The 27,984-nt window shown below is 42.6% G+C and overlaps 1 protein-coding gene across 1 annotated transcript; it reads right to left on the bottom strand.

The window, feature by feature from the left end:
- Nucleotide 1: 1 nt before the first annotated feature.
- LOC106568205 (polypeptide N-acetylgalactosaminyltransferase 9) lies at nt 2–27,565 on the bottom strand. The gene is made up of 10 exons (XM_014138341.3): nt 26,644–27,565; nt 11,218–11,407; nt 10,953–11,119; nt 10,254–10,428; nt 7,178–7,375; nt 6,446–6,563; nt 4,147–4,332; nt 3,796–4,029; nt 2,010–2,177; nt 2–1,901 (listed from the first exon to the last, which is right to left on the bottom strand). The coding sequence occupies exons 1-10, from the start codon at nt 26,882–26,884 to the stop codon at nt 1,755–1,757; spliced, it is 1,824 nt and encodes a 607-aa protein (XP_013993816.1). The 5' UTR covers nt 26,885–27,565; the 3' UTR covers nt 2–1,754.
- Between the last annotated feature and the right edge of the window lie 419 nt (nt 27,566–27,984).

Below are 27,984 nucleotides of genomic sequence, written 5' to 3'. Positions count from 1 at the left end.
ATTTAATTCTTTTCCAACTTTTTTTTGTAGTTTTTTTCATTTCACTTGACCAATTTGGACTATTTTGTGTATGTCCATTACATGAAATCCAAATAAAAATCCATTCAAATTACAGGTTGTAATGCAACAAAATAGGAAAAACGCCAAGGGACAAATACTTTTGCAAGGCACTGTATTAGTGTTTCAAGAAAGAAGTGTATATATTTGGCCTGACAAAGCGGTTTTATGCACTGGCTGAATGGAAGCTTTTTAATCCGCTGGTCTCGGTTGGCATCGGGAAGAAATTAGGAGTCCTCACTGTCCAAGACCGAGTCAAGACCGAGTACAAATGTATCCGACACCGAGACAAGACTGAGACACTCAATATGTGGTCCCGAAACCGGACTGTCTTGAGTACTACAACACCACTCTTATTTACAATAAAAGACTCCAAAATGACACAATACACTATTTACCATTCATTTCTATTGGGCACAAAATCATCTTAAACACAACCCAAACAAACAGCAAATGCATCCAAATAGTATAAAATTAAAGCTGACAGTATGCACTTTAACCTTATAGTCATTGTATCATTTAAAATCCAAAGTGCTGAAGTACAGAGCCAAAATAACAACATATTTACCACTGTCCCAATACTTTTAGAGCTCACTGTATGAATTGTATTGTCATAGAGTAAAATGTGTATGATAGCATTTGCCTAGGTACTCACTTGGTGAAAGCCACATGCCTTTAAAATTAAAGAATTCAATAACCTAACAAATCACTAACAAATACAGTCATGGGTAGTAACTCTACAATTCACTCAAAGAAATATGCAAATGAGGCTTTACACCAAACAGTGTTAAAACCCGAAAATGATATACTGTAACTCTACAGTTGTTCATTTCTTACACTGAGAAAGTGTAACAGCATCAGCACTAAGCAAAGGGAGTCCAGTTTATTCTAAATCAGGGCTCTCTAAACCTGTTCCTGGAGAGCTAGCCTCCTGTAGGTTTTCGCTCCAACCCCAGTTGTAATTAACCTGATTCATCTTATCAACCAGCTAATTATTAGAATCAGGTGCACCAGATTAGGGTTGGCGCAAAAATCGGGAGGACGGTAGCTGTCCAGGAACAGGGCTGGAGAGCCCTGCTCTAAACCAAGTGTTATGTTTTACACTGTAGGTGTTGCGTATTTTTCTACAATAGCGCTATGCAAACACCACAATCAAGTTCATTTGAACACTTTAAGAGTTGAATGTGGAGCACTGCAACAGTGTTAAATCTTTAACACTTTCAAACGTGTTAATTGCACACCAGTTCAGTGGGACTCATATGTTTACTGAAAATAGTGTACATTTTACGTTTCAGAGTTAAATGTACACCATTGATTTTACTGTGCAGGTTTGTGAAGAGATGCCAGTTCGTTTATACTAAATCCTTCAGTATCACAGACCACAAATCTCATTGTCTTAGACAATCTTTGTAGTGGATATGGTACATTCTATGGTTCTTCGTAGGGATATGTATCCTCCATACTTTGTGATGACTTGGTCTTGAGGTGCTTGAGATGTTGAAGGTTGGTGTTAAGATGCTTTTGAAATTCCTTGACCTTTCCAGGAGCAGACAACAGAGTCTATAGCCTCAATCCAAAGGAACACAATCTTTGTGAAGAGGATAGTACAAGTGATACAAGTTAAGGGTCCCATGTCCCTTTGTAGACATCAGCTGGCCTGTACATGGTGTACCTCCTTTTTGAGTATGAGACCGCCCTCAGTGTCGTGGAGGTTTGATCCAGTTCCTAATAGTCCACCTCTGACCAGAGCACCTCTGGACCACCAGGCGCAGGCCGAAGCTGGCCTCTCTAGACATCTCTACTTCCAAACAACGACCAGTGTCTCTGCTGATTATTGGGCCATTCTACAGAGGGAAGAGGAACAAGCTGTGATTATTATTGCAGTATTAACAAGCAATATAGATTTGGCAGGCAGGATTCCTTGTTTCCCCACAAGCCATGACATTTTTTACCTGAGTAAAGTCCCAAAGCCTCTGTGATGAGCGTGACATTCCCTCACATTTATTTAGACTTGGCGTCCGCCCTCGTCCCTCATCCACCAGACACTTGGTGTTGGGCAGGAACGTAGTGGAGCCCAGGGGACCAAGCTGCAGAAGCCCCGCTGAGGTGTAACGGGCCAGCTAAAAAAAAATCACGTCAATGGCAGGTAAACGTCAATATGAAAGGTTTTACACAAATTCTTCCTATGCAAGCACCCATATAGTCGTTGGACACTACAAAACGTTTCTAATACATCTGTACATAGAAGTGGTACATGTTATTGTGTACATAATACTTGAGCTGTCTCATGAGAAAGATCTTTCTTGACGCATTGAGTACAAACAAAGGTAAGTAATAGTGCCTCTTGAAATTTTTGCTGCGTAATTGGCTGAAATAATAGCTAATGATAATGTATCCTTGGTATCACAGGGATGTGTGCATGTATCAACACCATATGTATTTGGACAGTGAAGCAAAATTATACTCCAGTATTTTGGATTTGATTTGAATCTGAGCCTCAACAGAATCCTGTCTCGGAGCTCTACGGACAATTCCTTCGACCCTATGGCTTGGTTTTTGTGGGACCTGTGGGACCTTATATAGACAGGTGTGTGCCTTTTCAAATTATGTCTGATTAATTGAATTTACCACAGGTAGACTCCAATCAAGTTGTAGAAACATCTCAAGGATGATCAATGGAAACAGGATGCACCTGAGCTCAATTTCGAGTTTCATAGCAGATCCTCATAGCAGGATTCCTTGTTTCCCCACAAGCCAAGACATTCGAGTTTTACCTGAGTAAAGTCCCAAAGCCTCTGTGATGAGCTTGACATTCCCTCACATAGACTTGGCGTCCGCCCTCCTCCCTTGTCCACCAGACAGGGTCTGAATAATTATGTAAATAAGGTATTTCCGTTTTTTGCAAACATTTCTAAAAACCTGTTTTCACTTTGTCATTATGGGGTGTTGTGTGTAGATTGATGGGGGGGGGTTTATTTAATACATTTTAGAATAAGGCTGTAACGTAACAAAATGTGGAAAAAGTCAAGGGGTCTGAATACTTTCCGAATGCACAGTATATATGGTGTTGACTGTATGTTCCATGCTGGTGAAAGCTCAATTGTTTATGAGTTTAATGGACCACACATACCTTTGTTTGAGTGCATGTTTGATAAATGACACCCAGTGATCCTATCTGCCGAGTTAATTTCACACAGCTCCTAATATTTAATTTCATAAGCCAAAAGTTAGCTTCAATCCATTCACAGTGAAGGGCACAGTTGATTACAAAAGCCAGGGTTTAATTATTCATAGTGAACAACACTCAGGAAACTAGATGCCAGAGAGGATGTTAGAGCCCATCACAGGTGCTGCTGCACTATTCTGAGTAGAGGGATAGCCTAACCTTACAGTGTATAATTGGCTTGTGTCAAGCATATTCATTTGGAAATCACAGAAATACCATGCTAAAGCAAGCTAGATAACATCACAAACAACCACTGTGAGATGAACAATGGAAGGGCTTGAAAGCAAAAGTGCAGGGATGGATGATGTATTGTGGTTTTGTGTGAGGGGGCAGGGTGTATGGGGAAGTGATTTATGTTTTCTAATGTAAGCGCTTGTGTAAGAGAAAGCCAGAAGATCATATTTTCTCCAGCTATATTTAAACAGGAAAAATCCTGGGATATACCCTACCTGTGTCACAGTTAAAAAAAATGTAAAAAATGTTTTAAGTTAAACAGCAGAAGATCCCCTGACCTGAGATGTCATGCCGTGGCACGGGTAGAGAATTGGACTGTTGTCATCATCTGGTCCTTGGTCTAAGCAATAGCCACTGGCCTTGCTGTTCCGCACCTCGCCGTAGGTGATGGTGTCGTTGTACACTCGCATCTCTGGATACACATTCTGCAAATACCACTGGAAACTGCGACATTGCAATTTCTTCCTCAAGGCAATTCTCTCAGAAACATCTCCAAAATCAACCCCAGGGTTCTGATTTGTTAGAAAACAATTCACAGCACCAAAAACAATGACCAATTAAGATCAGAAGTTAGTAGATGCAATTGAGCTGTAAAATATTGTTCCCTTAGGGAACTACACTAGACTCACATTGATGGGGATATTCCAGGCCATGTATACATGGGATTTGTAGTCATCCATCCATACCTCGGCTGCCCTCAAGGCATTGCGCTTGGCATAGTAATCAATGTCGTTGTTGTAGGGTTTCTTGGTGCGTTCAATGTGTGCCACCCGAGCACAAGGTAAAACCTCCATACTCCCTCCGCACTGCCATACCTAAGCAATAACATAGACAGTTCAAGAAAGAAAAAGAAAGAAAGAAAGAAAGAAAGAAAGAAAGAAAGAAAGAAAGAAAGAAAGGAAAGAAAGAAAGAAAGAAAGAAAGAAAGAAAGACCAAAACCTGCCCTGAGCACAATAGCTATATAGTTTTGTATTCTAAAAATGAATCTTGTTGAGAGAGTTGCAGAGGCAATTGCCCACAGGCACATGGAGAGCTGTTAACAATCAGCAATTGCCTAGTTGCTGAATTGCTTGGACATTTTTCAGACAAAGGGTCACTTCATTGTGTGTATTATTATACTGTGCTGGTGGTGTTGCCAGAGAGTTGTTTTTAGAGTACATCTCCATACTCCAGCGCTGTGAGCACAGCACAGAGTTGTTTTTTAGAGTACCTCTCCATACTCCAGCGCTGTGAGCACAGCACAGAGTTGTTTTTTAGAGTACATCTCCATACTCCAGCGCTGTGAGCACAGCACAGAGTTGTTTTTTAGAGTACCTCTCCATACTCCAGCGCTGTGAGCACAGCACAGAGTTGTTTTTTAGAGTACCTCTCCATACTCCAGCGCTGTGAGCACAGCACAGAGTTGTTTTTTAGAGTACCTCTCCATACTCCAGCGCTGTGAGCACAGCACAGAGTTGTTTTTTAGAGTACCTCTCCATACTCCAGCGCTGTGAGCACAGCACAGAGTTGTTTTTTAGAGTACATCTCCATACTCCAGCGCTGTGAGCACAGCACAGAGAGTTGTTTTTTAGAGTACCTCTCCATACTCCAGCGCTGTGAGCACAGCACAGAGAGTTGTTTTTTAGAGTACCTCTCCATACTCCAGCGCTGTGAGCACAGCACTGAGAGGTACCTCACAATAGTATTATATGGCTTAAATCTCTTTTGATACAATCAACTTTCTCTCATTGAGTTTCTATTGTTGTGCCGTCTCCCTCTTCCACTCCCACTGTCTCTTCTACCTGGACCACATTTTTTGAATTTTATTCCCCGCTGACAGTAATAGGTGCAAACATGGGCTCTTCTCCTCCTCTCCGTACCCCTCCCTCTCTCCACATCCATCTCTCTCCTGCTGTCTCCTGTGTGTCCTCTCGTTTCCCACACACTGCCTCTCACATCATAACGATCATGTCTGGGGCAATGAAGTGTAAAATATGCCAACGCACCAGCCTGTGTGCCAGTGGGACGCTGGTAGGTGACTGCAGAGTTCTGGATCACATTCAATTCTCACACTGGGACACAACTTCCACACCAATGTCACTGCAGACTTTTTGACTGTCTACAAACCAAAATAGTCCACTCCCAAAAACATTTAAACTATCTCAGTAATATTATTACAGAGTAAAGGAATCCAAATGGGTACAGACCTTTTGTGAAATAAAGAATTCACAAATCACTTGACACAAATGTTTTTGGTGCACTAAAAGGGCATGTTTTTGTTATTCAGCAGAATACCAGGTGCCACGGTGCAGGATAGCTTTCATCCATATTCATGCCAACTGGTCTCCCTGTATGCTTAGAGCCTAATGACTACTTAATGATCTCAGCAGAGCCACACAGAAAACATGATTGCAACATGAAGGGAGAGAAATTAGTCAGAACAACCCCATATGTTTCAATAACAAGACATTGATGCCAAATCACCGGAAACTATCAGGATTAAGTTATTTTTGGACCTCCTCAGGTCAATGATAGGATGGATTTTTCCATTCTGTTTGCTAGTAAAACTGAACTTGTTCTGAATCATACTTCAGATAATGGCAGCCGATCCCTTTTAATGATTTTGAAATATATTTGGATCACTCAAATGAAAATGAGGCCAAAATCAATAGAATAATTTGCTGTAGTTACGTTCAAATGAAATCACACCCACATCCTTTTTACTGTGATGGAGCTAAATTGAACTTCATTCATGACTTCCAGCACACAAACACTTAAACTCTCCAGTCACAAAGACCTAATGATTTTGTTGCTCTATAATATCTTTGTACTAGGCAAACACATCATGGATCACAGGGTTTGCATCTTATCAAGCTTAAACTAACGGATTACTTTACACAACATTTTCCTCAGTTCTTAGTTTAAGCATGTACCACTTAGAAACTTACCCTCATGCCCAACTCAATGTTCTCTCCTCCATACACCTCCATGCCTGAGTCTAGAAGGCCAATCTCTCTAAAGTATTCTCTGTTCACCACAAAGGAGCAGCCAATCATGGCAGGGGTCCTGAACAGGAGAAATTACATCTTGTATAACTACCCAGTACAAAAATTTGTTGTAAAATATTGTATATTTTAAGAACATGTTTTTCAAGCCCTCATTTACAGTAAAACAACATACATCAGAGTATTGCACCAGAGTGCTGCCAAAGCACCTGCCCCCTGTCACGCACTGATCTGTTTCAACTGTCCTTGTGATTGTCTCCACCCCCTCCAGGTGTTGCTTATTTCCCCCGGTGTATTTATCCCTGTGTTTCCTGTCTCTCTGTGCCAGTTTGTCATGTATGTTCAAGTCAACCAGCGTGGTTTTCCCGTGCGCCTGCTTTTTCTATCCTCTTTCTCTAGTCATCCCAGTTTTGACCCTGGCCTGTTTCTGGACTCTGTACTCGCCTGCCTGACCATTCTGCCTGCCTTGACCTCGATCCTGTCTGCCACTCTGTACCTCCTGGACTCTGATCTGGTTTTGACCTTTTGCCTGTCCTCAACCATTCTCTTGCCTACCTTTTTGGATCATAATAAATATCAAAGACTCAAACCATCTGCCTCCCGTGTCTGCATCTGGGTCTCGCCTTGTGCCCTTATAGCCTCCAATAATATCTAAGATATATATTTTTCCCATACCTGATGGGGGCCGTCTGATCTCCTGTGTCCAGCCAGGCCTGAGGGGGGATGATGTACATACACCACAGGCCCCAGTTGTAGCCATGGGCCGCGTTAGCATACTGCTGCACCTCAAACGTGTTGTGCTTGATGTTGTCGATCGACGGCAGAATAATACGTGTTCGATCCTCCCTGATTCTTGTTAGGATTGGCTCTGCCCTATCAAAGGAGGAAAGGAGACACATTTTAGTCACATGTTGTACCTCTATAAATGTTGTAATATCAGGAGCTTGAGATGTTTACTGGTAACTGTACAATATCAACCATACTCAACAAGTGGTCCAGATCCAGACCCAGAACAGGGTCAATACGGATGTTTTTAGGAACTCAGTCGGGCTTTCAACTTACTGCTGTTGAGTGTTTTAATAGTATCATGAACAGGGTGCAATTTCACAATGTGGTAGGGCATGGGCAGTTTCCCTCTTGTTATGTCATTCACTGACAGACCTTAGAGAGCTATTTATAGCCTGTCAGAAATGTCCATGTGATCAACTAGCTCATGTTAGATAGGTAGGCCTAACTTATCTTCATCTTGTAGGCTATGTATCATAGCCACATTGGCCAGATTAATTGCCCAGGAGCCTTGCCAGGGGATCCCATTGATTTTGCTGAGTCAGCCAGTTATTATATCAACACACAAGATATGGCAAAATGTGTAGAATTGCAGGAAATTAGCTTTAAAACTGCAACATTTTAAAACTGGGGGTTTCTTACTGTGCTGATAAATGGACACGTGCAAACAAATCACATCTTTATTTTTTTTATGTATAATGTTCATGAGTCAGACAGGTGATTTTCAGACAAGTGTGAAATTTCACATAGATTTTTCCCATGTTAATCTTTCACATGACTCAGACATGTGGTTTCCCAACATTTCACATGTGAGATTATAAATTGCACATGTGCTTTTGTAACTGGTGGGATTAGAACCCAGTCTACCACGGGAGAAGTCAACATCTTGACCATTCCACCAAGAGGGCCAACAATCATTTTGAAGTTGCAGGCTGGGCTACCTCATCACATGACCATGAGCAACTTGACTGACTCATGTCTGCTACACTTTCACATGTGCATTTTTACATTTTAATGTCAGCTAGGGCTGTCAAACGATTCAAAAACGTAATTGAGTTTATCGTAGGATTTGCTGTGATTAATCACTATTAATCGCAAATTCATAATTCGCTCAAATGTAGCTGTAATTTAAGGTTTTTTATACAAAAAGCATTGCAAGAATATTGCTGTTTTGATTTTGTCCAAAGTAACGGTTAGCAAAATCAGGTAACTTTCTTTAACCTCAAAGTCGACTTGTTTTGACATAGCTGTATAGATGATGTATTTTGAATGTTTTCAGGGTATTTTGAACACTTTCAGACAATGCAATAAATCTTTTTTTTTACACAAAAATTGCGAAAAGTTAACTCGAGTTAACTGATTAACTCTGACAGCGCTAATTTTATAAATAAGGAGACACTGAGCGCTAACTTCTCTGTTCTTTTCACTGAGCTTCTTCCAAAGGTCACTGACCAACATATGAAGAAGACAGGCGTGAGCCTGCAGCAGTAACACCCCGAATTGACGGCTCAGAAATGATGAATAATTTTTTATTATTATAGTTACCTATTTACTTTATTATTATACTCAGGCAGGCTAAGTTACCTTTTTACAGAATTACATTACAGAATTTGCAATTCCAATTCCATAGCAATATGTTAACACCACCTTTTCACATGTGAGGAGAATAGCACTATTTCACCACCACATGTGAATTGTAATTCCACATGTGAAAGCTAGATTTTCACATGTGAAACTGAAAATACGATTTTGACATGTGAAGTTGCAATTCTATATGTGAAACTGCAAATTCGATTTTCACGTGATTGATTTTTACATGTGAAACTGCAAATTCGATTTTCACGTGATTGATTTTTACATGTGAAACTGCAAATTTGACAAGTTTTCACATGTGAAACTGCAAATTTCACGTGTTTTTTTGTAAGGGCAGACCTTTTCAAATAGTACTTGAGTACCCCTGCTGTAGATGTAGTGTACGTGCTGACATGAAAGGAAAGCATGACAGTAAATCATGTTTCTGTCATCTCATCTGTTCCCAGGTGGGAAACGGGACCACCGCAGTCTGTTCAAATAGTTCATCATCATCAAAACATCCTGACGTCTCACTGCTAGCAGAGGGAGGTGCACTTCTCATTTTTCCCTTCACTTGACACCTCCTTTCCCATTTCACGCCTGTTCCAGAGATCAAAACTAAATCAATATTAATATATGTAGCTAGCAGTTCTCTGTATTACGGCTGTAGTGAAACGCTCAGGCTGATGGCCTCACATGGGACACATGGTTCTGTGTAAAACTAATTTACTGATACAATCAGAGAGAATTTTCCAACGTGGTCATAACATTAGCAAAGAGTGCAAATTTATTTTATTTAACTAGGCAAGTCAGTTAAGAACAAATTCTTATTTTCAATGACGGCCTAGGAACAGTGGGTTAACTGCCTTGTTCAGGTGCAGAACGACAGATTTTTACCTTGTCAGCTTGGGGATTTGATCTTGCAACCTTTCAGTTACTAGTCCAACGCTCTAACCACTAGGCTACCTGCCAAGGAGTCTACATTTTAGAGCTGCAATATCATTTTAGAACAAATAGGGATAACCTCTGAGAGTTAGTGTAACCTTTCATGAATGAATTGCTCTTTCCAAAGTGGCGTGGTGAAGATGGATTGCAGTGACTACTGTACCTCCTTGTCTTTCCATTACTGAAGGAAAGGAATACCTCTGATATGCAAATAAGAGTGCTCTTGTTCTGTCAGACTGTCTTAAGACTCAAACGCACAAACTCTATCAGCAGGTCTCAGTGTAATGAATTCCAGGCTTATAATAGTACAGTATGTTGCTACATATTGGAGGACATATGAGTGTTGCACCACAGTGTTGGGAAGAATCTGCATCTGATTGATTGATAATGCATGAGATTATTTTAAACTCCTTTTCAATCTGAGGGAAAATAAGAATCTCTTTCTCACCATGCTGTGTTGAACTCAACATGTGCGTCAAAGAAGCCAACAACTGGTGCAGTGGCTGCTTTCCATCCAAGGATTCTGGCCCGTATAAGTCCCTCTCGTCTGCTATTTCTGACAATCTTCACTAGGCCTGGATAATTCTTATTCACATACTGATCCAGGTTCAGCTTTAGATCCACTGAAAAAAACAAACAAAGAATCAAGTGTTGGAGCAAAAACTAGAAAACAATCATTTCAGGGAAGTCTCTCTCACTCTCTGTCACGCTTACACACACACACACACACACACACACACACACCCACGCACATACACACAGTCTTGTATAACTAACCTTGTGGGGACAAACAATTCAGTCCCATTCCAAATACTATTTTCCCTAACCCCTAACCCTAAACATTACCATAACCCAAACCCTAACCTTAACACCAAAACCTAACCCTAACCCTAAATCTAAACCTAGCGCCTAACCCTAAAACTAACCCTAGCTGCTAACCCTAAACCTAATTCTAACCCTAACACTAATTCTAACCTTAACCCTAAACCCACTAGAAATAGCATTTGACTTTGTGGGGACTACCAAAATCTCCCCAGATGGTCCAATTGTTATTAGTTTACAATTCTTGTGGTCCCCACAAGTATAGTTAAACACGTCCACACACACATACACACACACACAAGCACTGAAAAAGCCCTTGAGTTACCACTGTCACTGTTGTCGTCCACCAGGATGATCTCCTTGAGGATGTATGCAGGTGTGTGACTGACCAGGCTGTGGACTGACCGTAGGATCACAGACAAGGCCTCGTTTACAAAGATGAACACCACCGTCATCTGAGGGAGGTCATCTGGGTAAGTCATCAGCTTGCACCTGTCAACACAATTTAGTGAGAAGCTGTCACATCAGTGCCCTAAACTCAAATGTTATCTTTTGTTTTTCAAGCTGTGAGGGCAGGGTTTAGGACCTACTTTTTCGGCCTGTAGTCGGGAATGGATCTATCCAGCGGGATTTGATTGCTCAGCTGTGCGTTGTAGCCATAATCTTTGTACTTTCCCCCATCTGGGTCACGGACAGGGTTTCTCAGGGTTGCAGGGTTCCTGGCCTCCCACTGTCTCAGACTCATTTGTCCCTCCAGCAATCCAACCGGCTTTCCCAGCCCTGTGGAAATTCAGAGGAAAATGTTAGACTCATTTTGCTGTCTGAGGTGCCAGCAAGCTGTTACACCTTTCATCTCAATTCGTCAATAATTTGAGCTGTCTCTTTTCCGTTGAGAAACTAAACAAAATGTGAGCATCTAGATGAATTGGAGAGTTGGCAATTGAAATGTAGACAGGGGAAATAATTGACATGTCTACTGGATGAAATAATACTAAAAATCATCTTCAGAAACTCCCAGTCTGACTGACAAACAGGAGAGCCAGGTAGAAGGAAGCTCAAGGTTGTTATTATTATTCTTTATCTAGACTCTACTAGTGGAGAGGAATACACAACAAGGGGACAGGATGACTGACTTGTAATGTGAGTAGAATGGCTTATACTGTCAGTATTACAGCAGGACCTGGCATCTTGCTAATCCAATTTCTGAACTGATTATGCATTTAAACACTGATAATAAGTGTCAAAGTGACATAGTCGAAACTTAATTATTGCATTAATTAAATGATTAAATTAGCTTGTCCCTTGAGGTGGATTTTAGAAAGCAAATGGATCAGACAAACACCACATTGGATACTGAAGATGAATCTGTAAATGTGGTATACAGATGTAGGATCTTAATTTTACCTATATTGTCACAGTAAAATAATCCTGCAGCAACAGGATTTGAACATTTAGTGTTAGTGCGGGTTTTCAGAGAATTTATGTAAATCCCGAAGCTCATCTGCATATCCTGCAGTTCAGGAAAATTCTCAGCTACAAAAGAGTGATCAAATTAAGATCCTACATCCTTAATAGTCAAACCCTTTGGATCCTGCGACGCAGTTGGCATCAGTTGCTGGGACTGCTAGTCTCTGTTCAGTGATCCTGCCAATCAAGGACAGGTCTGATTAGCTATTTGGCATTTCAGCTATGTGTTGCAGCTAGCTAGCTGCATATCAAGCTAACTGGGTTTTCTTGAGGGCTTGAACACAGCCCGCGACGCGGTTAGCCATTGTGGCTGAGACCGTGGATAGTCCCGGTTTTGTGGCTGTCTAGATCCCTGCTATTTGTTGTTTTCAATCTTCCCTGTGACCTGCCCTGTCTGGAACTGCGAGGAGTAACAGCGTAATCTACCTTGCTAGCTACCATGACAAAGACCATAGCCGGCGGAAGTACTGTTGAGGACAGTGGTGTCTCTTTATCACAGGTAAAGGATCTTTTAAACGAACAAAAATATAAATTAATTGATTAATGGACAGCTGAATGTACATATTTTTCTCTCTTGCTTTGTTTGCTCTTTTCAGTATTATGTCTATCTCTGATAAGCTTCCCAGGAAAGCGCTGAAAATAGCCCACATAAATAATGAATTCAATAACTTGCTAACATCAGATAACATTCATATATTAGCCATTTCTGAGACTCACTTAGATAAATAGTTTGATGATACAGCAGTAGCAATACAATGATATAACATCTACAGAAGAGACATAAATGCGTATGGGGGAGGTGTTGCTGTATATAGAGATATATCCCTGTAATGCTTAGAGAAGATCTCATGTCAAGTGTTATTGAAGTGTTGTGGTTGAAGGTTCTCTTGGCACATCTAAAGCCTTTTCTTTTGGGGTGTCGCTATAGGCCACCAAGTGATAATAGTCAGTATCTAAATAATATGTGTGAAATGCTTGATAGTGTATGTGATGTAAACAGAGATGTCTACTTTCTTGGGGACCTGAATATTGACTGGTTTTTATCAAGCTGTCCACTCAAGAGGAAGTTTCTTACTGTAACCAGTGCCTGTAATCTGGTTCAGGTTATTAATCAACCTACCAGGGTGTTTACAAACACTACAGGAACAAGATCATCCACATGTATCGATCACATTTTTACTAATACTATAGAACTTTGTTCTAAAGCTGTATCCGTACCCATGGGATGCAGTGATAACAATATAGTGGATATATCCAGGAAAGCCAAAGTTCCAACAGCTGGGGCTAAAATAGTGTATAAGAGATCATACAAAAGATTTAGCTGTGACTCTTACAGTATGTGGATGGTGTTAAAAATATTTGTTGGTCTGATGTAATTAATGAGGAGCACCAGACGCTGCACTTGAATTTATGAAATTGCTTCTTTCAATTATTGATAAACATGCACCTGTTAAAAAAATGATTGTTAAAACTGTTAAGGCTCCATGGATTGATGAGGGATGTTAAAACTGTATGGTTGAAAGAGACGGGGCAAAAGGAGTGGCTAATAAGTCTGGCTGCATATCTGACTGGCTGACTTACTGCAAATTGAGAAATTATGTGACTAAACTCAACAAAAATAAGAAGACACTGTATTATGAAGCCATGATCAATGATATAAAGAATGATGGGGGGAAAAACTTTGGAGTACTTTAAATGAAATTATTTGCGGAAAGACAAATTCAACTCCATCTTTCATTGAATCATATGGCTTATTCATCACAAAATCATTTGATGTTGACAATTATTTGTATGATTTATTCATTGGCAAAGTGGGCAAACTTAGGCAGGAAATGCCAATAACGAACATTGAGCCATTGTATTCATGCATAAAAAAACAAATAATGAAAGAAAAGCATTGCAAGTTGGAATTTTGTAAAGTTAGTGTGGGAGAGGTGGAAAAATTGTTATCGATCAATAATGACAAACCTCCTGGCATTGAAAACTTAGATGGAAAGCTACTGAGGATGGTAGCTGACTCTATAGCCACATTTTTTTTAAATAATATGTTTATTATTTTCCAATAAAACATTTTTTTTTAAAAGACAGCATTACAGACATTGACATTCATTGTACTGTTGAATGGGATGGCTAATTTTAGAGGACAAAACAAACCTTAATTCACACATATGTAAAATAAAACAAAATCCTATTAGGTGGTACATGTATAAGAAGACAGCATATAGTCATTACAAGCAGTGTAGTTAAGCCAAAAATAAATATTGAGTGGAGTACAGCACAGAGTAGCAGCAGATCATCAACCCAGTTAATGCGGGACTAGACCATTTATCCAGTATCAGCTGCCATATTTTGTAAAACATTGGACTTCTATTGGAGATATTGTATCAAATCTTTTCCATATGTATTACATTCCCTAAATCCCGTAACCACATTTCAAAGGTAGGTACAGTCTCCAATTTCCAAAATTGCAATATGAGCCTTTTGGCTTATAGAGTACAAAGAGAGACAGCCTTTCCCTCCTGGTTATTCCCATCAACTGTGCCAAACAGAGCGATCAATGGGTCTGGGGCTATAACTCTATTGAAGATAAGTAATCAAAAATGAGAGCCCAGTAAGCATGTAACTTAGGACATGTCCAAAATAAGTGGGTCAACGTCCCCTCATCCTGCTTGCACCTCTCACACAGTGGTGAGATGTCCGGGAATATTTTATGCAGTTTTACTTTTGAGTAATGTAACTTGTGTATCACCTTAAACTGAACAAGGTTGTGTCTGGCATTCACTGAACTGTGGTTTATATTCCTGAGAGCTTCTACCCAGTCCTCATCTGTCATTTCTGAACGAAGTTCTTGTTCCAAAGCCTTTTTAATAGTGTCTGTGGATACCTCTGTGTGGGCCTGTAGCACATCATACAGTCTAGAGGCCGACCCTTTTGAATGGGGTTTGACAAGGATCAGGCTATCTAATGTAGGACTATTTGGCTTAATGCCATACATTTACATTACATTTACATTTACATTTAAGTCATTTAGCAGACGCTCTTATCCAGAGCGACTTACAAAATGGTGCATTCACCTTATGATATCCAGTGGAACAACCACTTTACAATAGTGCATCTATCTAAATCTTTTAAGGGGGGGGGGGGGGGGTTAGAAGGATTACTTTATCCTATCCTAGGTATTCCTTAAAGAGGTGGGGTTTCAGGTGTCTCCGGAAGGTGGTGATTGACTCCGCTGTCCTGGCGTCGTGAGGGAGCTTGTTCCACCATTGGGGTGCCAGAGCAGCGAACAGTTTTGACTGGGCTGAGCGGGAACTGTGGTTCCTCAGAGGTAGGGGGGCCAGCAGGCCAGTGGTGGATGAACGCAGTGCCCTTGTTTGGGTGTAGGGCCTGATCAGAGCCTGAAGGTATGGAGGTGCCGTTCCCTTCACAGCTCCGTAGGCAATCACCATGGTCTTGTAGCGGATGCGAGCTTCAACTGGAAGCCAGTGGAGAGAGCGGAGGAGCGGGGTGACGTGAGAGAACTTGGGAAGGTTGAACACCAGACGGGCTGCGGCGTTCTGGATGAGTTGTAGGGGTTTAATGGCACAGGCAGGGAGCCCAGCCAACAGCGAGTTGCAGTAATCCAGACGGGAGATGACAAGTGCCTGGATTAGGACCTGCGCCGCTTCCTGTGTGAGGCAGGGTCGTACTCTGCGAATGTTGTAGAGCATGAACCTACAGGATCGGGTCACCGCCTTGATGTTAGTGGAGAACGACAGGGTGTTGTCCAGGATCACGCCAAGGTTCTTAGCACTCTGGGAGGAGGACACAAGGGAGTTGTCAACCGTGATGGCGAGATCATGGAACGGGCAGTCCTTCCCCGGGAGGAAGAGCAGCTCCGTCTTGCCGAGGTTCAGCTTGAGCTGGTGATCCGTCATCCACACTGATATGTCTGACAGACATGCAGAGATGCGATTCGCCGCCTGGTTATCAGAAGGGGGAAAGGAGAAGATTAATTGTGTGTCGTCTGCATAGCAATGATAGGAGAGACCATGTGAGGATATGACAGAGCCAAGTGACTTGGTGTATAGCGAGAATAGGAGAGGGCCTAGAACAGAGCCCTGGGGGACACCAGTGGTGAGAGCGCATGGTGCGGAGACAGATTCTCGCCACGCCACCTGGTAGGAGCGACCTGTCAGGTAGGACGCAATCCAAGCGTGGGCCGCGCCGGAGATGCCCAACTCGGAGAGGGTGGAGAGGAGGATCTGATGGTTCACAGTATCAAAGGCAGCAGATAGGTCTAGAAGGATGAGAGCAGAGGAGAGAGAGTTAGCTTTAGCAGTGCGGAGAGCCTCCGTGACACAGAGAAGAGCAGTCTCAGTTGAATGCCCAGTCTTGAAACCTGACTGATTAGGATCAAGAAGGTCATTCTGAGAGAGATAGCAGGAGAGCTGGCCAAGGACGGCACGTTCAAGAGTTTTGGAGAGAAAAGAAAGAAGGGATACTGGTCTGTAGTTGTTGACATCGGAGGGATCGAGTGTAGGTTTTTTCAGAAGGGGTGCAACTCTCGCTCTCTTGAAGACGGAAGGGACGTAGCCAGCGGTCAAGGATGAGTTGATGAGCGAGGTGAGGAAGGGGAGAAGGTCTCCGGAAATGGTCTGGAGAAGAGAGGAGGGGATAGGGTCAAGTGGGCAGGTTGTTGGGCGGCCGGCCGTCACAAGACGCGAGATTTCATCTGGAGAGAGAGGGGAGAAAGAGGTCAAAGCACAGGGTAGGGCAGTGTGAGCAGGACCAGCGGTGTTGTTTGACTTAGCAAACGAGGATCGGATATCGTCAACCTTCTTTTCAAAATGGTTGACGAAGTCATCCGCAGAGAGGGAGGAGGGGGGGGGGGAGGGGGAGGAGGATTCAGGAGGGAGGAGAAGGTAGCAAAGAGCTTCCTAGGGTTAGAGGCAGATGCTTGGAATTTAGAGTGGTAGAAAGTGGCTTTAGCAGCAGAGACAGAAGAGGAGAATGTAGAGAGGAGTGAGTGAAAGGATGCCAGGTCCGCAGGGAGGCGAGTTTTCCTCCATTTCCGCTCGGCTGCCCGGAGCCTTGTTCTGTGAGCTCGTAGTGAGTCGTCGAGCCACGGAGCAGGAGGGGAGGACCGAGCCGGCCTGGAGGATAGGGGACAGAGAAAATCAAAGGATGCAGAAAGGGAGGAGAGGAGGGTTGAGGAGGCAGAATCAGGAGATAGGTTGGAGAAGGTTTGAGCAGAGGGAAGAGATGATAGGATGGAAGAGGAGAGAGTAGCGGGAGAGAGAGAGCGAAGGTTGGGACGGCGCAATACCATCCGAGTAGGGGCAGAGTGAGAAGTGTTGGATGAGAGCAAGAGGGAAAAGGATACAAGGTAGTGGTCGGAGATTTGGAGGGGAGTTGCAATGAGATTAGTGGAAGAACAGCATCTAGTAAAGATGAGGTCAAGCGTATTGCCTGCCTTGTGAGTAGGGGGGGAAGGTGAGAGGGTGAGGTCAAAAGAGGAGAGGAGTGGAAAGAAGGAGGCAGAGAGGAATGAGTCAAAGGTAGACGTGGGGAGGTTAAAGTCACCCAGAACTGTGAGAGGTGAGCCATCCTCAGGAAAGGAACTTATCAAGGCGTCAAGCTCATTGATGAACTCTCCAAGGGAACCTGGAGGGCGATAAATGATAAGGATGTTAAGCTTGAAAGGGCTGGTAACTGTGACAGCATGGAATTCAAATGAGGAGATAGACAGATGGTGTGGGATATGTGCCCTGAAGAAATTCCTGATTTGGAGGTATCTGAAAAAATGTGTTGTTGGCATGTTGACCTTTCCCTGTAAATGTTGAAATGAAGCTAACTGACCATGAATGCATAAGTTACCAATTGTTGTGAGCCCCTTCTCCCTCCACCCCTTCTCCCTCATCCAATGCAGGGTGGAAAGCGTGATTCAGGCAAATCGGGCTGTCAATGTATACAGTGGGTGACAAATGACTGGATTAGAGTCATAAGTGGCTTTTTTCACATATGATGGACTATTAACAAGTGCAGGGAGTGAGGAACGTTGACAGGAGGCCTGCTCAATCAAAAGCCATGAAGACATACCATTCTGTCGCATCCCAGGTAAACTTTCCCTCCAGAAAGACACAATGTTCAGATTAGCAGCCAAATAATACAGTTTAAAGTGAGTAAAGCCAAAGCCCCCCTCTATCTTGTACTTGCATAAATGCTTCTTTGAAATTCTGACTGCCTTGTTATCCCATAAAAATGGAATTACTATTGAATCCAGTTTCTTAAAATAGCTTTGTGGTATGAAATTGGGTAGACATTGGAAGAGGTAAAGAAACCTGGGTAGGACAACCATTTTAATAGCGTTTATACGACCAACCAAGGAGATAAGCAGAGTTTTCAAAAAAATCTATATTTTGTTTAAGCTGATAAATTTTCATGTCCCAATTCGCTTTCAATAGCTGACAAGGTCTCTTGTCACTACAATGCCAAGGCTTGATAACTTGTCCATCACTGTTCTAAATGGGGTAGATTGCAGAAATTGCATATCCACAGGCTGTGATATCGGCATCAATTCGCTTTTTTGGCAGTTTATCTTGTAGCCAGAGAAGGAGCCGAATGTATTTATCAAGTTAAGTAAGGGGGGAATCGAAGTTGTGGGCTTGGATAAAAACAAAAGAATATCGTCTGCATATAGGGACATTTTGTGCTGCGTGTCTTTTATTTTAACCGGAGCTATATCGGCACACGCACGAATGCGTCGTAGCAAGGGGTTCCATGGCTATAACGAAGAGAGCAGGCGAAATAGGGCACCCCTGTCGGCAGCCCTTGAACAGGCGGAATGACTGTGACATTTCCTGGTTGGTTACCACGGACGCCATTGGGTGTGCATAAATAATTCTTATCCAATTCATAAATTCCTTTCCAAACCGGAAATGCTCCAGAACCGACATCATATACTTCCACTCAATCTGATCAAATGCCTTCTCTGCGTCAAGAGCAATTACCACTGCCTCAACTTTATGATCATGATGCATTACATTGAAAAGGCTTCTCAAATTGTAGTATATATGTCGGCCCGGTCTAAAACCTGTCTGGTCAGGGTGTATGATGTCAGAAATATATTTTTTCAATCGGTTTGCCAATATCTTTGTCAACACCTTATTTTCTATGGGGAGTAACGACACGGGGCGATAAGACGACATCTCCATGGAATCTCTATCTTTTTTCAAGATCAGTGCTATTGTAGCCTCATACAGTGTTTGCGGGAGTTTGGCATTTTCTTTGGATTGTTTAAACATTCGCAACATAAGTAGAGCTAGACTGGCGCAGTACTTCTTATAGAATTCTATTACATATCCATCGGGCCCAGCGGCCTTGCTGTTTGGAAATTGTGCTATCGCTGTGTTCATTTCCTCTAAAGTTATCCCAGCATCGAGTGCATCAGCTGCCCCCTGTCTAGTTTAGGAAGTTCACATTCAGTGAGAAAGCGTTCCATAGTTTGTGGATCAGTAGCATAGCATTTTGATTGATATAGCTCTGAGTAAAACTGCACAAAGCATTTATTAATATCCTGCGGATCTGTTACTATTTTACCCTTCTTGTCTTTTATTTTGTGAATAGCTCTAGATGCCTGTACATGCTTTAGCTGTCTTGCTAATCATTTATGTGGTTTGTCACCCAGTTCAAAATAACTTTGTTGCGTTCTAGCAAGTAAAGAGCCCACCCATTTCGAAAGAATGGTATTGTATTCATATTTCAACTTTGTGATCTTCTCAAGGACTGCATTCGAGGAATTATGTTCCCCTTATAGCCACATTTTTAATCTGAGCGTAGAGGAAAGTCTTTGTCCTCAGGCCTGGAGGGAAGCCAGAGTAATTCCGCTACCCAAGAGTGGTAAAGCGGCCTTCACTGGTTCAAACAACAGACCTATAATTTTGCTGCCAACTCTTAGCAAACTGTTGGAATAAACAGAATTTGCTTTTTGGAGTGTGGTGTCAAAAAAGCAGAGGATATCTTTTTTACAGACAGACCTCTCCCCATCTTTACAACCGTTGAATCTATATGTTTTGACCAGGCCAGTTTACAATCTAAGGTAACGCCAAGTAATTTAGTCTCCTCAACTTCTTCAACAGCCACGCCATTCATTCCCAGATTCAGCTGAGGTCTAGGACTTAGGGAATGATTTGTACCAAATACAATGCTCTTCATTTTAGAGATGTTCAGGACCAGTTTATTACTGGCCACCCATTCCAAAACAGTCTGCAACTGTTTGTTAAGGGTTTCAGTGACTTCATTAGCTGTGTTTGCTGATGCATATATAGTTGAATCATCAGCATACTTGAACACCCATGCTTTGTTTAATGCCAGTGGCAGGTCATTGGTAAAATAGAAAAGAGTAGAGGGCCTAGAAAGCTGCCCTGCGGTACACCACACTTTACATGTTTGACATTAGAGAAGCTTCCATTAAAGAAAACCCTTTGAGTTATATTAGATAGATAGCTCTGAATCCATGATATGGCAGAGGTTGAAAAGCCATAACACATAAACTACCGTTTGAAAGTTTGGGGTCACTTAGAAATGCCCTTGTTTTTGAAAGAAAAGAAAAAAGATTGTCCATTAAAATAACATCAAATTGATCAGAAATACAGTGTGAACATTGTTAATGTTGTAAATGACAATTGTAGCTGGAAACGGCAGATTTTTTATGGAATATCTGCATAGGCGTACAGAGGCCCATTATCAGCAACCATCACTCCTGTGTTCCAATGGCATGTTGTGTTAGCTAATGCAAGTTTATCATTTTAAAAGGCTAATTGATCATTAGAAAACCCATTTGCACTTATGTTAGCACAGCTGAAAACTGTTGTACTGATTAAAGAAGCAATAAAACTGTCCTTCTTTAGACTAGTTGAGTATATGGAGCATCAGCATTTGTGGGTTCCATTACAGGCTCAAAATTGCCAGAAACAAATAACTTTCTTCTGAAACTCATCAGTCTACTCTTGTTCTGAGAAATCAAGGCTATTCCATGCGGGAAATTGCCAAGAAACTGAAGATTTCATACAACGCTGTGTACTACTCTCTTCACAGAACACAGCAAACTGGCTCTAACCAGAATAGAAAAAGGAGTGGGAGGCCCCCGGTGCATAACTGAGCAACAGGACAAGTACATTAGTGTCTAGTTTGAGAAACACATGTTAGTTTAACACATGTTAGACTGAAGTCTAACAAAACAACCCCCACAATCTTTTTATCATCAATTTCTCTCAGCCTATCATCAGTCATTTGTGTAAGTGATGTGCTTGTTGAATGTCTTTCTCTATAAGCATGCTGAAAGTTTTTTGTCAATTTGTTTGCTGTAAAATAGCATTGTATCTGGTCAAACACAATTTTTTCCAAAAGTTTACTAAGGGTTGGTAACAGGCTGATTGGTCGGCTATTTGAGCCGAATTTAAAATGACAATGCTTGTCTTTCATCATTTGGTCAGATATACTTGGATGTGTAGTGTCAGCATTTGCTGCTAGCATGTTATGCCTAAGTTTGCTAATCTTGCCAATTAAAAAAATTATTAAAGTAGTTGGCAAAATCTGTTGGTTTTGTGATGAATGAGCAATCTGTTGCAATGAATGATGAGGGTGAGTTTACCCTTTGATCCAGAATTTCATTTAAGGTGCTACAAAGCTTTTTACTATCATTCTTTATTTCATTTATCTTGATTTCATAGTGTAGTTTCTTCTTTTTATTTAGTTTAGTCACATGATTTCTCAATTTGCAATAAGTTTGCCAATCGGTTGGGCAGCCAGACTTATTTTGCCTCATCCCTCTCAACCATACAATTTTTCAGCTCTTCATCAATTAACAGTTTTTACATTGTAATCAGAGGGCTGTGATAAATACTATGCATATCAGTCTCTCTTATTTTTATGAGAAACAATGTGTTGAAAATCCAAAATTGTTTGCATAGTCCACTTACACACAGCTCTGACACACACACTTACCCCACCAGACATGCTACCTGGGGTCTTTTCACAGTCCCCAAATCCAGAACAAATTCAATAAATTATATATAGAGCCATTATTGCATGGAACTCCGTTCTGTCTCATATTGCTCAAATAAACAGCAAACCTGGTTTCAAAACACAGATAAACCAACACCTCACAGCACAACGCCTCTCCCCTATTTGACCTAGATAGTTTGTGTGTATGCATTGATATGTAGACTACCTGTGCCTTTAAAAAATGTTTATGTAGTTCTGTCCTTGAGCTGTCTATTAATGTTCTGTATTATGTCATGTTTCATATTTTGTGTGGACACCAGGAAGAGTAGCTGCTTCTTTTGCAACAGCTAATGGGGATCCTAATAAAATACCAAAAATACCAAATACCAAACCTGCTGCAGAAATGTCACTATCTGGCGTTGAATTTCATCACTGAGGCCTGATATATAAACTTTATATCTGATACAGTTGAAGTCGGAAGTTTACATACACTTAGGTTGGAGTCATTAAAACTCGTTTTTTCAACCACTCCACAAATTTCTTGTTAACAAACTATAGTTTTGGCAAGTCGGTTAGGACATCTACTTTGTGCATGACACAAGTAATTTTTCCAACAATTGTTTACAGACAGATTATTTCACTTATAATTCACTGTATCACAATTCCAGTGGGTCAGAAGTTTACATACACTAAGTTGACTGTGCCTTTAAACAGCTTGGAAAATTCCAGAAAATGATGTCATGGCTTTAGAAGCTTCTGATAGGCTAATTGATATAATTTGAGTCAATTGGAGGTGTACCTGTGGATTTATTTCAAGGCCTACCTTCAAACTCAATGCCTATTTGCTTGACATCATGTGAAAATCAAAAGAAATCTGCAAGACCTCAGAAAAAAAATTGTAGACCTCAACAAGTCTGGTTCATCCTTGGGAGCAATTTCCAAACGCCTGAAGGTACCACATTCATCTGTACAAACAATAGCACGTATGTTACGTTCGTCTGAAGGATGAGACCAAGGTGCAGCGTGGCAGGCGAACATTTTCTCTTTATTTAAATGAACACCGTCAAAACAACGAAATACAAAAACAAATGTAAAGTTCTGCAGGCTATAAAGCAGCTATACAAAAACAAGATCCCACAAAAACTCAGTGGGAAAAGTGGTAATCCCCGCTGGAGGCTCTGAACTGCCGATCGCCGCTGGAGGCTCTGGACTGCAGACCGCAGCTGGAGGCTCTGGACTGCAGACCGCCGCTGTAGGCTGTGGACTGGAGGCTCTGGACTGCAGACCGCCAATGGAGGCTTTGGACTGCAGACCGCCGCTGAGGCTCTGGACTGCAGACCGCCGCTGGAGACTCTGGACTGCAGACCGCTGCTGGAGACTCTGGACTGCAGACCGCCGCTGGAGACTCTGGACTGCAGACCGTCGCTGGAGGCTCTGGACTGCAGACCGTCGCTGGAGGCTCTGGACTGCAGGCTGTCGCTGGAGGCTCTTGACTGCAGGCCGTCTCTGGAGGCTCTGGACTGCAGACCGTCGCTGGAGGCTCCTGACTGGGGACTGTCGCTGGAGGCTCTTGACTGCAGGCCGTCTCTGGAGGCTCTGGACTGCAGACCGTCGCTGGAGGCTCCTGACTGGGGACTGTCGCTGCAGACTCCGGACTGGGGGCCGTCGCTGCAGGCTCCGTGCCATGGATCATCACTACAGGCTCCGCGCCATGGATCATCACTGGAGGCTTCGTGCCATGGATCATCACTGGAGGCTTCGTGCCATGGATCATCACTGGAGGCTCCGGCCCATGGATTATCACTGGAGGCTTCGTGCCATGGATCATCACTACAGGCTCTGGGCCATGGATCATCACTGGAGGCTTCGTGCCATGGATTATCACTGGAGGCTCCGGGCCATGGATTATCACTGGAGGCTTCGTGCCATGGATAATCACTACAGGCTCCGGGCCATGGATCATCACTGGAGGCTTCGTGCCATGGATCATCACTGGAGGCTTCGGACCATGGATCATCACTGGAGGCTTCGTACATGGAGCCGGAACAGGTCTCACCGGACTGGGGAGACACACTGGAGGCCGGGTGCGTGGAACAGGCACAGGGCGTACCAGGCTGGAGAGACGCACTGGAGACCGGGTGCGCGGAGCTGGCACAACCCATCCTGGCTGGATGCTCACTTTAGCCCGGCAAGTGCGGGGCGCTGGCACAGGACAAACTGGGCTGTGAAGGCGCACTGGCGACAGAGTGCGTAGAGCTGGCGCAGGACATACTGGGCCGTGGAGGCGCACTGGAGGTCTGGAGCGTAGGGCTGGCACAACCCGTCCTGGCTGGATGCTCACTTTAGCCCGGCAAGTGCGGGGCGCCGGCACAGGACGAACTGGGCTGTGAAGGCACACTGGTGACATAGTGCGTAGAGCTGGCGCAGGATATCCTGAACCGAGGAGGCGTACTGGAGACCAGGAGCGCTGAGCCCGCACAATCCGTCCTGGCTGAATGCCCACTCTAGCACAGCAAATGCGGGGCGCAGGCACGGAGCGCACTGGGCTATGAATGCGCACTGGAGATACAGTGCGCATCACCTCGCCCTCTTCGCTCCAGCAGCTACCTACTTCTTCAAGTCCCCAAGACACGTCTCCATATTATGGGGGACAGAGCCTTCTGCTCCCTTGCCCCTCGCCTATGGAATGCTCTCCCTGACCATCTGAGAGCTGCTTCATCAATCGGATCTTTTAAAACGGGCCTTAAAATCAGGGGCGCAACTTTGGTTTTAGAAGTGGTGGGACATGCATTATTATTATTGTTTTTTATCCAGCCGGATAAACACTCCAAACAGCCTACGTCGCCCACAGGTCCTAAAGCACACCGTTCCTTCGTTTTGTATCACATTTCAATGATACAACTGGTGGGGACAAAAATGCAATTTCAGAATGTGGGGGGACATGTCCCCCTGTCCCCAGTGAAAGTTGCACCCCTGCTTAAAACAACATATTTCTACTGACTTTCTATTTTATAGTCCTAATCTGGAAAGTCCTTTTAGGATTCAGAATTGCTATTCCTGCTTTGATTCTAAATGTATGATGTTTATATCATTTTTTGTATTTTATTGTTATCATTGTTTGTATTTTTGCCTATGTAGAGCTTTGAGATAACACTAATGAAAAGCAGTAAACAAATTAAATGTACTATTATTTATTTATTATTATATAACCTCAGGACAGTGGGGTATAGAGATTTCTTCTTGGGTGACTTTGTTATTCATTGATTTTAGTCCTTAGTCCTTGTGCAGTAAAAGAAGAGGTGATATTGTCCTTTACAATTGTTTGGAGCAAGATTGAGACCCATCTATTAAGGCTGACACATCATCCATCCTTCTAAACTGCTTTGTAATGGATTTTAATTATACTCCTCAAAGAGAATGTTATTAAATATTTTAGGTGCTAAAAAGAGGGGCCATGGAGTGGCCATGGACATTAACCATGGAGAGCTACTGGATGTGCAGGCTTTTGTTTCCAGACAGTCCTCTAAAACACATCTGATTCAGCTAATCAAGCTGCTGATGAGCACCTTATTAGTATCTTCCAGTAAGTATTGGCCACCCCGATCTAATAAAAAATATTTAATTATGGCCAGTCACACAGTCTATATACTGTAATAGTTTTAATGATCCACAATTAATTGTTATATAAAACAAACTATACTCTCCATATGGATTAGACTTGTATAATGCTAGTATTTTGGAAGGAAAACAGCCCTTTGTCTAGGTTATTTTTGGATGATTGAAAAGCAGGGTAGACATGTGGGCTGAAAGTGAAGCTAGGTATGGTACTGTAAATATGGATGAGGTAGATGCAGGCCAGGTTGATCAGTTATTCCAAGATAAGAGAAGTACGATACCCATTGGGTTGTATTTTATTTATTTATTTAATTTTACCGTTATTTTACCAGGTAAGTATGGCACCTGAGATGTGGCAAATCCACGAAACACTGTAAAATGCATTTACTCGAAGCACTATGCAATTCATTAATAAAGCCCTGACATGGGGTGAAATAAAGTTACACCAAGCTGACTCTTGATGTTCATGATCACATCAATCAATCATAGCCAGCAGCATACCACCCTGCATCCCACTACTGGCTTGCTTCTGAAGCTAAGCAGGGTTGGTCCTGGTCAGTCCCTGGATGGGAGCCCAGATGCGCTGGAAGTGGTGTTGGAGGGCCAGTAGGAGGCACTCTTTCCTCTCGTCTAAAATAAAAAATATCCCAATGCCCCAGGACAGTGATTGGCGACATTTCCCTGTGTAGTGGGATGTTAAATGGGTGTCCTGACTCTCTGAGGTCATTAAAGATCCCATGTCACTTATTGTAGGAGTGTTAACCCTGGTGTCCTGGCTAAATTCCCAATCTGGCCCTCAAACCATCATCGTCACCTAATTATCCCCAGTTTCCAATTGGCTCCTCTCTCCCCTGTAACTATTCCCCCAGGTTGTTGCTGCAAATGAGAACGTGTTCTCAGTCAATTTCCCTGGTAAAATAACGAAAAAAAAATAAAAATATATGTACCGTTTAATTGATGGTAGACCACGTCCTCAAGATGCTCGAGCCTTTGAAGAATAGCCTGCTTGTCCACAAAGTTAGCGACTTTCCCATTTCTACGGTTAGATCTTTGCTCAGTGGTCCTGCCGTTTTTCATGAATTCCTCTGAGCGATCCTGAAATCTGCAGTAAATCGAGAACAGTATAATGCCCACAAAAACGCAGATGTTTACAGTCAACAAAGTTTTTATCCGCCGTGCCCCAGCCATGAAACCGATAGGAATCCGTCAGCATCTACCCATGAAAGAATAACACGTGCAATCCAAGTTTGGTGGCCAATCTTTGTGTATGTGTATTGGCACGTAGTCTCGTCATAGCCACCTCAGTGCTCCCGCGCATGAAAGGAGCTGTCCATTGAGCACCATCCTCGCTGCAGGGATAAGAGTCGGCAAGAAGGCTGTCAAAAACAATAAGCCAACGTAGAATCACATTTCCATTGTATTGCCCAGGGCATCCTCTCCAAATTGGTTCAAGAGAGAAGATATTGTCGGGCGAACTCCTGCCCCCAACTGATTGCTTACTCAGCGACTGATTGCTTACTCCTTAGCAGCATGGCAGTATATCTCGCTCCAGTGCTCTAAACGCGGGGCTTGTTTCCAGATGCCAGTAGTACAATCGAGGACAAAAGAAGCGAGTGTAGCCTAGGCTAATACCCCATCTGGGTCTCCTCAGTCACACCACTTGAGATTATTTCATAAAATCTGGAACAAAACACCAAAGCGTTACTAATGAGAAGTGAATGTAATCCTTAATCGCATGTTACCTTGCTCGCTTGATGAAGATTGTTAAGTAAAGATAAAAGGGCTGCCATAGGCTACCAGTAACCAAGGTATGTCTGATATCGCCCCGATGCACTCTGTTTCTGTACAGAGAGATGGAAAGCATCCTTGTTACAGGTCTCTCTCTCTCTCTCTCTCTCTCTCTCTCTCTCTCTCTCTCTCTCTCTCTCTCTCTCTCTCTCTCTCTCTCTCTCTCTCTCTCTCTCTATGTTCTCACGATTAGCCCTATTGCACTCAGTGTTCAAAGCTAACCAAGAGTTGAGGTAACAACTTGTTTTAATCTGGTGCAATTTGTAATTTTGTAGCTCGGGCTATTTAAAACGTTTATTGATTTGTAATCTATTGTTTGTGCTTTGCAATATATTCCTCCTTAAAAGGCATATCATATGTCAGCTCAAAGCATATGTCAAACCCCAAACATGACTAGCCCTACTTCCATCATCAAGAAACTAAGCCACCAAGGTCAGTCAATGATGTGTGGTGGTGTGCTTTCTAGGAAACACCAAGAATAAAGCCAGGAAGGTACACAA

Source organism: Salmo salar, chromosome 13, assembly GCF_965601325.2.
Source record: "Salmo salar chromosome 13, fSalSal1, whole genome shotgun sequence".
NCBI lineage: Eukaryota > Metazoa > Chordata > Actinopteri > Salmoniformes > Salmonidae > Salmo > Salmo salar.
Note: the sequence above shows the minus strand (reverse complement) of the source record. Positions and strands in the feature narration are given on the sequence as shown.

Coding starts and splice junctions, on each gene's coding strand:
- LOC106568205 (XM_014138341.3), bottom strand. CDS start 26,884: ATGGCTGGGGCACGGCGGATAAAAACTTTGTTGACTGTAAACATCTGC. Junction 11,120..11,217: donor CCCGACTACAGGCCGAAAAA/GTAGGTCCTAAA, acceptor TTGTGTTGACAG/GTGCAAGCTGATGACTTACC. Junction 10,429..10,952: donor GGACGACAACAGTGACAGTG/GTAACTCAAGGG, acceptor TGTTTTTTTCAG/TGGATCTAAAGCTGAACCTG.